Source organism: Mobula hypostoma, chromosome 1, assembly GCF_963921235.1.
Source record: "Mobula hypostoma chromosome 1, sMobHyp1.1, whole genome shotgun sequence".
Lineage (NCBI taxonomy): Eukaryota > Metazoa > Chordata > Chondrichthyes > Myliobatiformes > Myliobatidae > Mobula > Mobula hypostoma.
Genome location: NC_086097.1, coordinates 168,034,036 through 168,052,922, shown reverse-complemented (window position 1 = coordinate 168,052,922; position 18,887 = coordinate 168,034,036). Strand labels below are relative to the sequence as shown.

The 18,887-nt window shown below is 45.0% G+C and overlaps 1 protein-coding gene across 5 annotated transcripts in view; it reads left to right on the top strand.

Moving 5' to 3' along the window:
- Positions 1 to 18,887, top strand: part of mppe1 (metallophosphoesterase 1) — a 76,342-nt gene that overhangs the window by 33,223 nt on the left and 24,232 nt on the right. For all 5 annotated transcript variants that reach the window (XR_010019354.1, XM_063059426.1, XM_063059435.1 and 2 more), the window contains 4 exons: positions 367 to 447; positions 5,760 to 5,868; positions 9,666 to 9,743; positions 12,127 to 12,249. Coding sequence is in view for 4 of the 5 variants with exons in the window: in XM_063059426.1 (XP_062915496.1) it covers positions 367 to 447; positions 5,760 to 5,868; positions 9,666 to 9,743; positions 12,127 to 12,249 (391 nt within the window). In the remaining variant the exon portion in view is untranslated. The remainder of the gene's footprint in view (positions 1 to 366; positions 448 to 5,759; positions 5,869 to 9,665; positions 9,744 to 12,126; positions 12,250 to 18,887) is intronic.

Here is an 18,887-nt window from a genome sequence, read left to right as displayed (position 1 = left end):
TGTCTGCACATGTTCTGCGCTGAATACAGATGGATATTGTGCCCTTGGGTTGAAGCTGTTTGTGTATGAGTCACTTCTCTGAGGATTCTTCATCATGGTTTATTTTGAAAGTTTTTTTTAAATGACCTGCCACCAGGTTGGGATAGATACTCTGATAGATTTCAGTTGGCATTGGTTTGCCATGAGTTCAAATGTTTCTGTTGCAGGTTTGGCTACAGGGGTGTAGGCCAGCTTTGCTGTTGCTATCTTCTCCTGATAATGTCTGCATGTTCCAGTGTGAACTCCGATTAAACAGGACATTTTGGTCTGAAAATGTTGAGTTTGTATAAATGACTGCCGTCCTCTGTATTTGGCTTGCTTTCACAGGATGGATTCGTACAAACTGCAGAGGTTTGAGTATACGTTTAACTTCACCTCCGCTAAAGTGGTGTCGAGGAAGGGTATAAAGTAAGTGGACTCTGTTATATCCACCTTCCTGCCTGATTCTTTTGCTAGGGAATACTTAAAGTGTGTTCCATAGTGATGTAGATTGGGAGTTAATGAAGTGGGGAGAAACTGTAATATTTCTTCATTTGACTTCCTTTCAATCACAGAGTTTTTCTTTTAGGGAGATGTAATGTGGAACAGACCAGTAGGCAGGATCTACCTAGTGGCAGTGATTTAACAGAAGCCTTTCTCTAGGCATTCCTGAGAAAAGGATAGGGTCAGTGATTAGCTGGAGCTTTCTGTGACAGCCATATTGCCAACAGAGATTTAAACCATAATTATGTTAGCAGGAATGGCGGTTTGCTGCATAATCCACTTGTGCTTCTAGTAATTCAAAGCTGCAAGCTACACCAGGTAGATATGAAGGCTTATTGTAAAGGTTGGGTGGTTAGTGTAAAGTCCAGTTGTATCTGTAGTGTTTTGTATAAGCTAGGGGTGTTCCTGCTCTGCCTGTGTGAGTATCTGGCAGAGCTTAAGTAGTCTATATCCAATCAGTCGTTCAAAGGAAGAATGTCTGTGTAGGCTGGTGGTTCTCCACTGGGCACTGTAAGTAAATGCATCCTGTTGCAACCACTGCACCAGGATATCATTTGAACAGAGCGTTATTGTCCACCGTGCCTGTCTGTTGATAGCTGGAATGCTTAAGACACAGCTTAAAATGTTCAGTGTAGGTGTATGTCTCTTTACTGTCAGGATTGGATCACTTTGAAAGATAGTCAGACTGGTAACTACGGAAGAGCAATGAAGCATGTACGTAGTAGGTTAGAATGATGGAGCCATCACTAATAATTCATCCCTGTGTTACAAAATGGAAGGTTGTGATGTGTTGGCATCAGCAAAGCACAATTTGTGTATGACTGGGAGGTAGATGTCAGAGCTGATGAATACAGAAAACAGAACAGTGTAGCATTGCACAGGGCACTTGGCCCACCATGTTTTGTTGATGTTTTACCAATTTATACTAAACATTCTCCTCCAGTAACTGACAACCCTCCATTCCCTTCACATTCATCTGTCTATCAAATATAGATGGCCTGTGGCCATCAAACTTTACAACTCCTCCCTTGGAGGGTCAGACACCCTGAGCCAATAGGCTGGTCCTAGACTTATTTCCTGGCATAACTTACATATTACTATTTAATTATTTATGGTGCAACTGTAACGAAAACCAATTTCCCCCGGGATCAATAAAATATGACTATGACTATGACTAAATACCCACCAAAATGCTTTCTTCCACTGCTACCACCCTGGTTACCCATTGCAGGCACCTAGCACTCCTGACATAATAATAAAAAAAGACAAACTTGCTCCTCATGGCACCTTTTAAACCCCCCTCCCCCCAGCCTTAAAAGCATGTCCTCTAATGTTTGATGTTTCTGCCCCGGATAATAGATTTGGTTTACCCTACCCATGCCTCTTATCATTTAAAAAATCTCTGTCAGGTTGCTTCTCTCCTTCTGACGTTCTAGGGAGAACAACTCAAGTTTGCCCGAACTTTTCTTGTAGTTCTTACCATCTAATTAAGGCAGCATCCTGGTAAACCTCTTCTGCATATTTTCCACAGTCTCCACATGCATCCTGTCGAGAACTGCATACAATACTCCAAGTGCGGACTGAGATAATTTCCTTATCCTTGTACTCAAAAAAAAATACGAGCAGGAGTGGGCTATCTGGCCCATCGAGCCTGCTCCGCCATTCAATAAATTCATGGCTGATCTGGTCATGGACTCATATCCACCTACCTGCCTTTCCCCTATAACTCTTAATTTCCCCTACTACCAAAAGCCTATCCAACCTTGTTTTAATTATATTTGTTGAGTTAGCCTCCACTGCTTCATTGAGCAGAGAATTGCACAGATTCACCAATTTTAGGGAAAAGCAATTCCCTAAATCCTCCTCATCTCCACCCTAAATCTACTCCCTGACTCTTGAGGTTATGTCCCCTAGTTGTACCAGTGGAAACAACTTTCCTGCCTCTATCTTATCTGTCCCTTTCGTGATTTTATATGTTTCTATAAGATCTCCTATCATTCTTCTGAATTCCAGTGAGTACAGTCCCAGGCGACTCAATCTCTCCTCATAGTCTAACCTCCTCATCTCTGGAATCAACCTGATGAACCTTCTGTGTACCACCTCCAAAGCCAGTATATCCTCCTTCAAGTAAGGAGACCAGAACTGCACGCAGTACTCGAGGTGCAGCCTCACCAGTGCCCTGTACAGTTGCAGCATAACCTCCCTACTCTTAAATTCAATCCCTCTAGCAATGAAGGCCGACATTCCATTTGCCAACACCAATACCAACGAAGACAAATATGCCATACCCCTTCTTTACTGCCCTATCCACTTGCATAGCACTTCAGTGAAGGGTGGACCTGGACCTCAACGTCCTTCTGTGCCTCAATTCTATTAAGGGGCCTGCCACTAACTGCACACTTTCTACTTTCATTTGACCTCCCAAAGTGCAACAGCTCACACTTGTTCCTCTCTGTAACTGATCTGTATCCCACAGTATTACTTGATGGTCCTTTATACTGTCCAGAGCTCCACCAATTGTGGTTTTACCTTCAAACTCGCTATCCATCCATCCATCTACATTTTCATCCAAGTGATTGATATCACAGTACATCACAAACAGCCGAGGTCCCAGAACAGATCCCTGTGGAACACTGAATTGTTGAAATATTTTGACACAAGAACAGGCCATCTGAACCTTTCGATCTACGCCATCTCCTGATAGCGCAAAGTAAAATCAGAAACACTCAGTTGGTCAGGGAGCATTGTTTAATAGGTTTGAAATTCCAGGTTGAAGAGCAATCCTGTTAGGCCCTGTTCCTGAGGTCTTTTGTGGCAGCTTTACAGATTGTGCTGCCTCAAGGATCCTTCTGGCTCTTTACTGAAAGCCCTGATCAATTCTGTTTCCTTGCTGCGGTGAACTTCAGAACGTAGCTACACCGAGATCTAAAAAGAAGCTCTCCCTTAGCCTGTTTTAAATGCTCAGGCACTGGATGTATGCTCAAGGGCTGCAGGCAATAGATTTTGATAGTAATCAGGAGGCCTGAGACAGGTGAGCATTAGTCATAGCCATGGTATTGAACAAGCTCAAGGCAGCAAATGGGCTCCTGCTTCTAATTCTTATTAGCCACTTATTTTTGACTATAAATGTATTTTTCTCCAATTAGTTTAAAAAAATTAATGTATGGAAAGTGTGTGGCAAAGAGGCAATAGCATATTGTAAACTTTTAAATATTAGAAGTGCAGTGGTTCAGTGTAGTTTATTTTTGGTTGTTCTGAATGGTGATCATAAAGGAAGTTGGATATCGATCTCTCTCATGGCTGGACGGACACTAACAAGCATACATTTAGTGTACACACAGACACAGGAATCTGGAGAAACAAACAATTTGCTGAAGGAACCGAGCGGTTTGAGCAGCATCTGTGGGGAAGGGAAAGAAATTGCTGACGTTTCTTCAACAGGGCACTCTTAAGTTGATTCATCTGCTTAATACAGGGGTCCCCAACCTTTTTTGCACCGCGAACCGGTTTAATATTGACGATATTCTTGTGGACCGGCCAACCCGGGGGTGGTAGTGGTCAAGTAGGGTTAGGCTCACCTCAACATGTCTTTCACAGTTAGGGTTGCCAGCTTTCTCACTCCCAAATAAGGGACAAGAGTAGCAGTCAAATCCTGGGACACTTTACCCCAGGAAAGACTATCATGATCATGAAGCCTTGCACGGGCACCTGTGTGCGCATGCGTGACGTGCACATGTGATGTGCGTATGTGCCGATTTTTTCCCCCCACAAATCGGTTTTGCTTTCATCTTCCCGACTACACTGTACATACATTATTTCTACTTTATATAGGTTGTGTATTTATCATATTATTCCTGCTTTTACTATATGTTACTGTTATTTTAGGTTTTATGTGTTATTTGGTAGGTTTTTTTTGGGTCTGGGAATGCTCAAAAATTTTTCTCATATAAATTAATGGTAACTGCTTCTTCGCTTCACGCCATCTTGGCATGAACGGTTTCATAGGAACGCTCAACCTTAGCTGGGGAAGTATGGGACAAGTCAATTTAGCCCAATATACGGGATGTCCCGGCAAATACGGGACAGTTGGCAATCCTATGTTCAAGTTCAACAGTGCGTGACAGGGAATGAGGAGAGGTGCAGCTGACTCATATCGTTTCCTCACAGCCTGGTAGCACATGCTTTGCGGCCCGGTACTGGTCCACAGCCCGGTAGTTGGGGACTGCTGGCTTAATAGATTCATACAGCTTACCTAGTCCATGTGACCTGGTCTTCTGCCTAGTCCCATCTATCTGTACCTGGACTGTATCTCTCCAAGTCCCTCTCATCCATGTACCTACTCAAACTTATCTTCAACATCATAATTGACCTGCACCTATCACTTCCACTGGCAGCTCATTCCACAGTTACACCACCCTCTGAGTGAAGAAGTTCCCCCTCAGATTTTCTTTAAATATTTCACCTTTCACCCTAAACCTATCACCTCACCCAATCTGAGTGGGGAAATGCATGTATTTACCCTATCCATACCCCTCATAATTTTGTATACCTCTGTAAGGTCTCCCCTCATTTTTTGGCACTCTACAGAATTAAATCCTAAACTATTCAACCTATTTATGTAACTCAGGGCCTTCAGTCCTGATGTCCTTGTAAATTTTCTCTGCATTCTTTCAAGCTTATCTTTTCTGTAGGTAGGTGACCAGACTTGCATGCACTATTCCAAATTCAGTCTTGCCAATGTCTTGTACAACTTTGTTTCATTTATTAGAGTTGCAGTGCACATGAAGCCTCTTCCCCCGCCCCCGCCCCCACCCCCACCCCCACCCAGTACTCAAGGGAGAAGAAATCAATGGGATGTAGTGAGAGGAACCAGGTGGATTGCTCCTCAAGAAGATCCAGTGCGGACTCATGGAGTGGCAGCAAATGGTGTCCTCGCATCCTCGGTTATTTGTGACACTTATAAAGTGTTAAAGTAAAATATGTTTCAGCAATTTCAATGGATGGGAGCCTAGAGCTGGAATTGGCAGAAAATGGGATTGTGTACTGCAGGCAGCTGGTGTAGCAGTGGGTGATGCTGAGAGGTCGGGATTAAGCTGATATTTTGTTTTTGTTCGAACTTGACCTCAGTTCAGTGCAGCCAAAATAGAAACCAGCAACGTTCCTTTGTGTGCTTGAAGAACTGTGCTTATTCATCATGTGGATGGATGGAAGATTTATGCTGCCCTTTGTGTTTGCAGTTTTGTTCTAGTTAACAGCATTGCTTTGCATGGGGATGGTTGCTCCATTTGCGAGGAAGTAGAAAATGATCTTCATCAGCTCTCCTTGGCACTGAATTGCTCCCGACAGGTGGGTTAACACCATTTGCAGAACGGGTGGCATGCCAGCAGAAGTTAATTGCGGTGAACTTATTAGTGGGTTGCCAATGTGGGTTGCCAATGCACTGCCTGTAAAGTGGTGGAAGGAGATTCAATAATAATTTTTTGAAAGGGATTTGGATAAATGCTTAAAATTGGAAACATTCCAGAAACATTGTGAAAGAGCAGGGATTGCAACTAGTTGGAAAGCAGTTTTTAAAATGGGGAAAGTAGCTGACTTGCTTTTTGAACAATTCTGTGGCTATAACAAAGTGAAATGATGCCAGTTAATGTGACTTTCCTTTCCACGCTCATAAATATAAGTAGTTAATCATTGATACAAACCCTGTGGTCAGTTATTGATTCAAATATCTGTGGCAGTGACCTTTGTTTAAAAAACAGTTTTATTTCAAAAAGATAAATTTCATTAGACAGCCAGTGACTTGTGGTATAGCTGTGACCATGATGCTTTAACCTTTGAACTCTGCATTCCCTTTGACCTCCCATTCCTTTGTCGATTCTTTACCTCTGTGTAGTTTCAGATCACTCCATCCAATTGTCCTAGGACATCTGTCCTGGTATCCTGACTGGAGTAATTTTCCGTTTGTCTCTGGGCTCATGGAATCCCCTCTAATTAACTTTCCTCAGCTCACTTGCTCATACTCCTGCCAGTTACAAGCCCATTGTTGCTTTAGAATTGTCCTTCAATTACCCTCTTCCATTTACTCCTACAGGCTCTGTGTTTGGTACCCTCTTTATCCCTGACCATGGCTTGTTTAGACTTCTGTTATCTCTCGCTCTCTGCTCAGCATCCTGTCACCCATTTATGAACTGCCCAACTGCATCTTGTCAGAAACCCAGAACAGCACCGGAGCAAAACCTTTGACCCACAACATTGTGCTGAACTAATTCAACTAGTAATTAAAGCCTGCTGAACTGGACCCGTCTGTCCATATGAATCTTTCATATCTCTGCCTGTCTGAGTCCCTTAAATGTCTCTATTGTATTTGCTTTCACTGCTGCTGCATTCCAGGCACCTACCACTCTTCATGTAAAAAAAATAATGAATTGCCCTCCACATTATTTAACTTACTGCCTCTCACCTTAAACGCATGCCCTCTCATGTTAGACATTCTGATCCTGTTAAAGATGCATTGTGGATGTGATTTATTTTGGAATCAGTACTGGAGCTGCTGCCGCATAGCTCCAGTGACTCAGGTTCAATCCTGACCTCCAGCACCAAACCTGTGTGGGTGTTGTGTGTTTTCTCTGTGACCCTATGAGCCTTCCCTGGGTATTTTGATTTCCTCCCACATCCCAAAGACATGAAGGTTGGAGGATTAGTTGTTCGCTGCAAATTATCCCTGATGTACAGATGAGGAGTAAGGTGGGGTTGAGGGGAACGTGGGGAGAATAAAATGGAATTAATGTATGTAGAGGAGGCTGCACCGGGAGCACCGGATGCAATAGATGACCCCAACAGACTCACAAGTGCTTACAGGGATAAGTGCTACACCTATCCCTACACCTCCTCTCTTGCCACCACTCAGGGCCCCAAACAGTACTTCCAAGTGAGGCAACATCGGTGGAACCTGACGCAGATTGGGGGACCGCTTCGTTGAGCACCTCCGCTCCGTCCGCCAAAACAGGCAGGATCTCCCAGTAGCCACCCACTTCAATTCTGCTTCCCACTCCCATTCAGATATGTCCATACATGGCCTCCTCTACTGCCATGATGAGGCTGAACTCAGGTTGGAGGAGCAACACCTCATATACCATCTAGGTAGTCTCCAGCCCCTTGGTATGAACATAGAATTCTCCAACTTCCGGTAATTCCCTCCCCCTCCCTTCCCCTAACCCTATGTCACTCTGCCCCTCCCCCAGATGCCTATCACTTCCCTCATGGTTCCGCCTCCTTCTACTACCCATTGTGTTTTCCCCATTCCTTCTTCACCTTTCCTGCCTATCACCTCCCTGCTTCCCTTCCCCCACCCCTTTATCTTTCCCCTTACTGGTTTTTCACCTGGAACCTACCAGCCTTCTCCTTCCCACCCTCCCCCCACATTCTTTATAGGGCCTCTGCCTCTTCCCTCTACAGTCCTGATGAAGGGTTCCGGCCCGAAACGTCGACCGATCTTTTCCACGGATGCTGCCTGACCTGCTGAGTTCCTTCAGCGTGTTGTGAGCAAGTATCTAAGTCGCTTGCGAGCAGTGTTCATGAAGGGTCCACTGTGTCCGACCTGCACGCTCCTTCCAGTAGCTGATGAACTCTGGGTGTGGGAAGTGGGTAACACTTACCAGTTCACCTTGCCAGTGACTGTTGTGACGCCACTCGCTCTCTACCTGACATGTTGCCTCTCTTTAACTTCTTCATAAGCACTCTCCTGACCGCCACATTCCTGCATCCCCACATGTTCTTGGCACCCTGTCATCCTCCCACCACGTCGCTCTCTCCAGCAGTTTCTGTTACAATCAGTCACCTACTACTGTCTGACGGTATCATGCTGCCACCCCAGGTCTGAATACTTACTGATAAACTCCGCAGCAACTCCCCCCCTCCCCCCCCCACCTTTCTTTATCTCTCGTGGTGGTTTCTGCACCCTTGGTTATAGAGTACAGTTCAGGGATAGCTCCACTTGAGCAGTAACCAGTTGTGATTTTTGGTGTTCAGAGGTTTGGTCAGTGGAGGGGGAGGGAAACTTAAGGATCTTCCAATACCAGCAGTTGGCAGAATGTGACTTGACATCCATGTTTGCCCATTACTTGCTCTGCTCCTGCGGCTGCAGATTTGGCTGTTGTATAGCCACACCACTTGATGCTCTGGTGCCCAACAAAATCTTTGAACCCCATCAGTGCATTCCCTCCCAGTAGTTCCACGCTGTTGCCCATGGTCCTCTCCAGTTTGGACGTTGTCTCCTTGTGCCATCACCACACCCACCCATTGCCCCCTCGGACTCTGCAGGATGACCAGTAATCACTGTCCTCCTTTACGGTTATCTCCAGAATCTCCATCCGTTCTCAAACAAGAGCATAGGACAGTGTAGCATGCTACAGGTCCTTCTGCTCACAACGTTGTGCCAATCTAACCCTTCCCTCTCGCATGGCCATCCATCTTTCTTTCATCCATGGGGCAATCTAAGAACTCTTTTAACTGTCCTTAATGTATTTGCTGCTAACACCAACCCTGGAAGTGTGTGCACCCACCAGTCTCCGTGTTTAAAAAGAAACCTGTGCCATCCCCCCCCATACTTCCCTTGAATCACCTTAAAATTATGCCCACTCGTATTAGCCATTATTTGCCACTTCCACCCTGCAAAAAAAGGTGCTGGCTCTCCACTTTGTCTATGCCTCACATCACCTTATACACCTCTATCAAGTCACCTGTCATTCTCTCTAGACATGCTTTCTAATGCAGAGCTGATCTGTCCACCTGAAGCCCAACTTCCAGGTGGAGGTCTTCGTCTTGGTAAAGCCCCTCTGCCTGCTTGTACTTCCCTACGACAATCCTTGCCCCCATTTCTCCTCTAAGCTCTGCACTTTTCTTCATTCCTTTCACTCAGCCTTTAAATTTTTAAAGCACTGCTGAAATCTTTGAACCTCACCAGCTTATGCCCATTATTTCCCCTTGCGATGCCATGTTTGAAGCATTGGAAGTCGTTTGGCTTACAGCCTTGTTTTAGTTCATGAGATAATAGGTCTGGTGGTGAGTTGTGCATTTACTTTTGATATACAGTTGTGCAAAATTGAAGGGAGATTTTTCAAAATGTTAACAATATATTTTTCCAACAGCTGGATTCAGATCATTCCAGTGAGAACTGTAAAGACAAGAGAATATTCACAGAATATTCCCCTCCTATTTTACTTCAGGTAGGAATTTTTAAAAAATCTGCCTTGAGTGATTTTGCTTTGCTGTCAACAGATTCATTGTGTTTTCACAGCAACACTAAATCTTTGCTGTGCTCTTATGCTTGTCATCATGTTTTTTTTTAAACTAATGATGCACTCCCATATGAGAAAGGGCAGGCCCTGCCCCTGAGCCTGACTGTGAGAAAATGATCTCTCTTATATCAGCAATTTCCAGAATGTTAAGGGTGTAGGGTAATCCAAGTAAGAGTCCAAGTTTTAGATGAGGAATTGGCTGAAGGAGAAGGGTGATGAGGTCGGCGACGGACTGGGCTGAGGAGAGCAGAAGAGTGATGGGCTCAGTGAGGGTAGAAGGGCAATGGGGTTGGGAAAGTGAGCTTTGTGACTCAATGATCGCTGTAAGGCTCACTCAGTGAACAGCCCGCATAATCGATCTGTCCTTGGAATGGAAAGATCACTGGGACAAGTCAGCAGAAAGTTCAGTAGTTCCACTTAATATGAGAGAAATGTATACAACATACAACCTGAAATTCTTGTTCTTCGCGGACATCTATGAAAACAGAAGAGTGCCCCAAAGAATGAGTGACAGTAAAAACATTAGAACTCCAAACTCCCCCCACTCTCCCCACTCATGCACAAGCAGCAGTAAAACAATGACCCTTACCCACCCCCATCCACGGTATCAGCACCCTCCACCCACCAGGCAAGCAATAGCAAAGTCCCCAAGAAAGACCATGATCTGCAGTACAACAAAAGCTAATTGTTCACCCAGACAACCTGCCATGTGTCAGGCTCTCTCGCTCTCTCCCCAGTAAAGGGAAGGTGAAGTGCTACCCTTTCACACAGAGAGGGGAGACAAGGCACAACAACTCGCTGACTTGTGATGATAAAGTCTGCTGTGTCACTTTTTTTTCTGAGATCTCCAGCTTGAGAATTGGCAACAAACTCTTCCCCACCAACGAGAGAGAAAGTGCGCGATTGGCCGAGTACAGAGCCCCTGACAGCCAATCCACTGTTTTATCCCGTGGAGGTGGCTTGTCCACGGGGCTGTGATGCTCTGAACCCTGACAGCGCGCTCGTCTTTCTAGGCCACATCCTTGGGATTTCAAAAGTGGCTGCTTGTGAGCCCCCGGGGAGTGGGGTCCCACCACCGCAAAGAACCAAAGTCTGAGTGTAACTCTAGGTCAATGTCTCTTGTCAGAACCCCATCCACCTTGGAAAGGGAAAAGAGAGATGTCAAAGGTAGAAATTAAGCATTTTCCACAGCTGATCTCAAAGGAGTCGCCGTTAAGCGCCACAGTAGCGCTGCCCCTGTGGAGGGATGAAAGGATCTGGCAAAACAAGTAGCAGGCTTGCAGAATGACTGGAACAATTCTTGTCAGCTGGTAGGATGTACAACAGGTGATGTTCACTGCAGTCTAATGCACACAGGCAGTGTTGTGCTGGATTATGTGTATGTGGACACTGCCAGCATTCGTTCTGTATCAGTGCTAATAAACCTTATTCTGGTTCCTCTAATTCAAGAGGCTTTTAGGTAGACACATGAATCTGCAAGGAATAGAGATATGAGTCACTTGCAATTAATTTAATTTGGCATTATGCTCGACATGGACATCGTGGGCCAAAGGACCCGTTTCTGTGCTGTACTCTTCTATGTTCTATTGGGCATCAGAGAACCTTGGGGGTTTTTACAACAATTTGGTGGTTTCATGTCACTTCTGGAGGCCAACACTTCATTTCAAGGTTACTTTTATTACATGAAGTTAGGTTCCCTGGCTACCATGTTGAGCTTCAAATTCATTGACTTCTGGATCAGTGGTCCAGACTTCAGTTGTTAATTTTGCTGACAGCAGCAATTTGGGAGTGAAAGGATACTCATGGAATTGCATAGAAACAGGTAATTCATCCCCCATGTTCTATACTAGTGGTCCTCTGAGCCCTTGTTCCAAGTCTAGTTTTTGTTGCCGAGAAATTGGTATATTATTGTCACGTGTACCGAGATACAGGAAGAAAACTTCCCTTTTGTATGCCATCCATAAAGATAATTTCAAAACATGAGCACATTGAAGTGGTAGAAGGGATTAAGCCATGGCAGAATGTAGAATATAGTGTTTACGTTATAGCAAAAGTGCGGGCAAACAATATTGTCTTTATATACTCCTCTATTTAGAGTAACTGGCCAATTTATCATGGTCCTGAAAGTCCCCTGTGAGGATTGAAATTTACCAACCATTCTTACAACTTCAGAGCGGTCCTACAGCAGTTGAGGAGTGATGTTGAGAAGAAATTACCTGTGTTGTAGTAATGACATGCCCTATGATCACGAACCACCACTCTGTGCAGTGATCCAGTTTGTTATTGTCCTAATGGCACCTGATTCTTGCAGCATTATCCCCTTTATCGAGTCAGCGATGCAGAGTGTACGGGCGAGGACTCTGCATCCCCTGAGGAAAAGAAGCTGCTCTTCCGGGAGAGATATGACACCTTGTCCGCTGAAGCTTCTAAAAAGGTAAGGGATCCATTCGTAACTTTGGTCTTGATGTTTTTATTTTGCACAGTGGGAGAGCATGAATACTTTGGAAGCTAAGCTGGATTTACAGCTGGCAGATCAGCTGTGGTTCACTAGGTAACATTCTTACTTTCACGTCTAAAGGCAGTGAGTTCACATTTTACTCCTGAGAATTAACTACACAACCCTGTAATAAAAATATCTTTGAATACATTCTTTGTCCTTTTCTGATTCAGTAGCTAGAGGAACTCACAAACAAAGGAGGCACTATGTAAGTGTTAAAGGTTATAGAAAACTACTTCATTAGTATTATCTGTACAGTAGAATAAAAAACAGAAAAGGATCATGTAGAAAAGGAAGCAAATTAATACTGTACTTATCAACTAATCAATAAGGCGATCTATAAAGATTTGGAGGGAATCTCAGGTGTCCAATGTATCTCTCTGTCTGGCTCGTAGCACCGATCTGGACTCAGCCTAAGGCAAAATTCCAACTTGCACAAAGAAGTTGAGCAACTCAGCAAGTCAGGCAGCATCTATGGAGGGGCAGAAACAGTCGATGTTTGGTCTGAGACCCTCCACCAGAACTGGAAAGGAAGGGGGCTGAAGCCAGAATAAGATGGGGGGGGGGAGGGGAGGAGTGCAAGCCGGCAGGTGGTCGGTGAGACCAGGTGAGGGGGAAGGTAGCTGTTTGGGGGACAGAGATGAAGTAAGAAGTGAGAGGTGATAGGTGGATGAGACAATGGGCTGAACAAGAAGGAATCTAATAGGAGAGGACAGTGGACCAGGGAAGAAAGAGAAGGAGGAAGAAAATCCAAGGGAGATGATGGACAGTTGAGAAGAGAAGGTGTGAGAGAATAACCGGCTAGGGGAATAAAGAAATTACTGGAAGTTAGAGAAATTGATATTCATGCCATCATGCAACAAAGTTGTTGCCCCATTTCACACTTTAAAAATGTGGCATAATTGCTACCCCAGTATATTTCCATTCAGTCATGGTAGTACTCTGTGGTACCTACCCTCTTACCCTTTGTGGCCTTCAGCCTAGCCACGTATCTCGGAAGGCAGCGTGTCTGAAGAAAGACACGTTCATGTCATTACGCTCAGGGCTGTGTACCAACCAGTTCTCCTGTACTCAAAATATTCTCAATTCTAAACTGACACCACTTTGTCCTAAACCTACTATTTTGTGTTCCACACTTCTGCACATACCAGAGAGGAATCAAATATGACTTTTTGTTCAATTTAATTCACCCCTTACAAGCCCACTCTCCCAGGAATGTACAATTCTACTGCATTACCCAAGGAGTGTCTTTTGAATGAAATGGTTGACATCATAATGAGGCTTATTGATTTTCCCAAGTGAACCTGGCATCTGCAGTCTCTCGTGTTTCTGTGGATCTATAAGGGAGGGACTCTCTCAATATAAAGTCATAGAGCACTACAACACAAAAGAAGGCTCTTTGGCCCATCTATTCTATACAAGCCTAATTTTCTGCTGAGTCTCATCTACCTGCACCCAGACCATTGCTGTCCATTCCTCTCTCATTCATTTACCTGTCAGAACTTCTCTTAAGTGTTACAATTGTTACATCTACTACTTCCACTGGCAGCTCATTCTACACTCACACTACTCTCTAAGCGAAGTAGTCTCCCTTCAGATTTCCTTTAAATATTCCGCCTTTCTACCCTAAACCTATGACCTGTAGTTCTAGTCTCCACATCCTGTCTATACACCTCATAATTTTATATAACTCTATAGATCTTCCCTTATTTTCTCCTGCATTCCAGGGAATGAAGTCCTAACCTACTCAAGCTATCTCTGTAACTCAGGCCTCAAGTCCTGTAAATCCCCTTGTAAAATTTCTCTGCTTCTTTCTCGCTTATTGATGTGTTTCTGTAGGTAAGTAACCAGAACTGCACACAATACTTCAAATTTGGCCTCACGAATGTCTTAAATAACTTCAAAGTAACATCCAGGGTAGTTAAGAGAGCTTATGGGGTTTTAGCTTTCCTAAGTGGAGGGATACAGTTTAAGAGTTGCAGGGTAATGATGCAGCTCTATAAAACTCTGGTCAATACAAGAGGACATGGCTTTAAGGTAAGGGGTGGGAAGTTCAAGGGGGATATTAGAGGAAGGTTTTTTACTCAGAGAGTGATTGGTGAATGGAATGCACTGCCTGAGTCAGTGGTGGAGGCAGATACACTAGTGAAATTTAAGAGACTACTAGACAGGTATATGGAGGAATTTAAGGTGGGGCTTATATGGGAGGCAGGGTTTAAGGGTTGGCACAACATTGTGGACCGAAGGGCCTGTACTATGTTCTAACTCCTGTCCATAATGTCCTGATTTATGAAGGCCAATCTGCCAAAAACTCTCTTTACAACTCTATCTGCCTGTGAAGCCACTCTCAACGAATTAAGGATCATAGAGCAGGCAGCATAGTTTGTGGGTGGCGGAGTGAGCCGGGAGCAGAGTGAAGATTTAAGGGCTTCGGCTCAACGGGCTTAGGCGGAAACGGGCAAGGCGAGGAAGGTTTGGCATTCATTTTCTGTTGTTATTTGAGGAGAGGGGCAGTATGAGTGTGAGGGCAGTTTGCTGTTCTCAGTGTCGGATGTGGGAGGCCCTGGAGTCTCCAAGCCTCCCGGACGTCTACATCTGCGCCAAGTGCATTGAGATGCAGCTCCTAAGGGACAGCGTTACGGAACTGGAGCTGCAGCTCGATGACCTTCGTCTGGTCAGGGAGAGTGAGGAGTTGATAGAGAGGAGTTGCAGGCAGGTGGTCACACCGGGGCCATGGGAGGCAGACAAGTGGGTCACGGTTAGGAGGGGGAAGGGGAAGAGTCAGGTAATAGGGAGTGCCCTGGTGGCTGTGCCCCTTAACAATAGGTACTCCTGTTTGAGTACTGTTGGGGGGGACAGCTTACCCAGGGGAAGCGAGAGTGGCCTTGCCTCCGGCACAGAGTCTGGCCCTGTAGCTCAGAAGGGTAGGGCAAGGAAGAGGAGGGCAGTTGTGATAGGGGACTCGATAGTATGGGGGTCAGATAGGCGATTCTGTGGATGCAGTCCAGAGACCCGGATGGTAGTTTGCCTCCCTGGTGCCAGGGTCCGGGATATTTCTGATCGTGTCCAAGATATCCTGAAGTGGGAGGGTGAGGAGCCAGAGGTTGTGGTACATATAGGTACCAATGACATAGGTAGGAAAAGGGATGAGGTCCTGAAAGGAGAATATAGGGAGCTAGGAAGGGAGTTGAGGAAAAGGACCGCAAAGGTAGTAATCTCGGGATTACTGCCTGTGCCACGCGACAGTGAGAGGAGGAATGCGATGAGGTGGAGGATAAATGCGTGGCTGAGGGATTGGAGCAGGGGGCAGGGATTCAAGTTTTTGGATCATCGGGACCTCTTTTGGCGCAGGCGTGACCTGTACAAAAAGGATGGGTTACACTTGAATCCTAGGGGGACCAATATCCTGGCAGGGAGATCAGCGAGGGCTACTGAGGTGACTTTAAACTAGAATGGTTGGGGGTTGGGAATCAAATTAAAGAGGCTAGGCGTGAGGAGGTTAGTTCACAAGAGGGGGATGGGAACCAGTGCAGAGAGGCAGAGGGGTGTAAAGTGAGGGTAGAAGCAAAAAGTACTAAGGAGAAAAGTAAAAGTGGCAGGCTAACAAATCCAGGGCAAGCATTAAAAAGGGCCACTTTTCAACATAATTATATAAGGGCTAAGAGAGTTGTAAAAGAGCACCTGAAGGCTTTGTGTGTCAATGCAAGGAGCATTCGTAATAAGGTGGATGAATTGAAAGTGCAGATTGTTATTAATGATTATGATATAGTTGGGATCACAGAGACATGGCTCCAGGGTGACCAGGGATGGGAGCTCAACATTCAGGGATATTCAATATTCAGGAGGGATAGACATGAAGGAAGGGGAGGTGGGGTGGCGTTGCTGGTTAAAGAAGAGATTAACGCAATAGAAAGGAAGGACATAAGCCGGGAAGATGCGGAATCGATATGGGTAGAGCTGCGTAACACTAAGGGGCAGAAGACGCTGGTGGCAGTTGTGTACAGGCCACCTAACAGTAGTAGTGAGGTCGGAGATGGTATTAAACAGGAAATTAGAAATGTGTGCAATAAAGGAACAGCAGTTATAATGGGTGACTTCAATCTACATGTAGACTGGGTGAACCAAATTGGTAAAGGTGCTGAGGAAGAGGATTTCTTGGAATGTATGTGGGATGGTTTTTTGAACCAACATGTCGAGGAACCAACTAGAGAGCAGGCTATTCTGGACTGGGTTTTGAGCAATGAGGAAGGGTTAATTAGCAACCTTGTCATGAGAGGCCCCTTGGGTAAGAGTGACCATAATATGGTGGAATTCTTCATTAAGATGGAGAGTGACATAGTTAATTCAGAAACAAAGGTTCTGAACTTAAAGAGGGGTAACTTTGAAGGTATGAGACGTGAATTAGCTAAGATAGACTGGCAAATGACACTTAAAGGATTGACGGTGGATATGCAATGGCAAGCATTTACAGGTTGCATGGATGAACTACAACAATTGTTCATCCCAGTTTGGCAAAAGAATAAATCAAGGAAGGTAGTGCACCCGTGGCTGACAAGAGAAATTAGGGATAGTATCAATTCCAAAGAAGAAGCATACAAATTAGCCAGAGAAAGTGGCTCACCTGAGATCTGGGAGAAATTCAGAGTTCAGCAGAGGAGGACAAAGGGCTTAATTAGGAAGGGGAAAAAAGATTATGAGAGAAAACTGGCAAGGAACATAAAAACGGACTGTAAAAGCTTTTATAGATATGTAAAAAGGAAAAGACTGGTAAAGACAAATGTAGTTCCCCTGCAGACAGAAACAGGTGAATAGATTATGGGGAGCAAGGACATGGCAGACCAATTGAATAATTACTTTGGTTCTGTCTTCACTAAGGAGGACATAAATAATCTTCCAGAAATAGTAGGGGACAGAGGGTCCAGTGAGATGGAGGAACTGAGTGAAATACATGTTAGTAGGGAAGTGGTGTTAGGTAAATTGAAGGGATTGAAGGCAGATAAATCCCCAGGGCCAGATGGTCTGCATCCTAGAGTGCTTAAGGAAGTAGCCCAAGAAATAGTGGATGCATTAGTGATAATTTTTCAAAACTCGTTAGATTCTGGACTAGTTCCTGAGGATTGGAGGGTGGCTAATGTAACCCCACTTTTTAAAAAAGGGAGAGAGAAACCGGGGAATTATAGACCGGTTAGCCTTACGTCGGTGGTGGGGAAACTGCTGGAGTCAGTTATCAAGGATGTGATAACAGCACATTTGGAAAGCGGTGAAATGATCGGACAAAGTCAGCATGGATTTGTGAAAGGAAAATCATGTCTGACGAATCTCATAGAATTTTTTGAGGATGTAACTAGTAGAGTGGATAGGGGAGAACCAGTGGATGTGGTATATTTGGATTTTCAAAAGGCTTTTGACAAGGTCCCACACAGGAGATTAGTGTGCAAACTTAAAGCACACGGTATTGGGGGTAAGGTATTGGTGTGGGTGGAGAATTGGTTAGCAGACAGGAAGCAAAGAGTGGGAATAAACGGGACCTTTTCAGAATGGCAGGCGGTGACTAGTGGGGTACCGCAAGGCTCAGTGCTGGGACCCCAGTTGTTTACAATATATATTAATGACTTGGATGAGGGAATTAAATGCAGCATCTCCAAGTTTGCGGATGACACGAAGCTGGGTGGCAGTGTTAGCTGTGAGGAGGATGCAGGGTGACTTGGATAGGTTGGGTGAGTGGGCAAATTCATGGCAGATGCAATTTAATGTGGATAAATGTGAAGTTATCCACTTTGGTGGCAAAAATAGGAAGACAGATTATTATCTGAATGGTGGCCGATTAGGAAAAGGGGAGGTGCAACGAGACCTGGGTGTCATTATACACCAGTCATTGAAAGTGGGCATGCAGGTACAGCAGGCGGTGAAAAAGGCGAATGGTATGCTGGCATTTATAGCGAGAGGATTCGAGTACAGGAGCAGGGAGGTACTACTGCAGTTGTATAAGGCCTTGGTGAGACCACACCTGGAGTATTGTGTGCAGTTTTGGTCCCCTAATCTGAGGAAAGACATCCTTGCCATAGAGAGAGTACAAAGAAGGTTCACCAGATTGATTCCTGGGATGGCAGGACTTTCATATGAAGAAAGACTGGATGAACTGGGCTTGTACTCGTTGGAATTTAGAAGATTGAGGGGGGATCTGATTGAAACGTATAAAATCCTAAAGGGATTGGACAGGCTAGATGCAGGAAGATTGTTCCCGATGTTGGGGAAGTCCAGAACGAGGGGCCACAGTTTGAGGATAGAGGGGAAGCCTTTTAGGACCGAGATTAGGAAAAACTTCTTCACACAGAGAGTGGTGAATCTGTGGAATTCTCTGCCACAGGAAATAGTTGAGGCCAGTTCATTGGCTATATTTAAGAGGGAGTTAGATATGGCCCTTGTGGCTACAGGGGTCAGGGGCTATGGAGGGAAGGCTGGGGCGGGGTTCTGAGTTGGATGATCAGCCATGATCATAATAAATGGCGGTGCAGGCTCGAAGGGCCGAATGGCCTACTCCTGCACCTATTTTCTATGTTTCTATGTTTCTATGT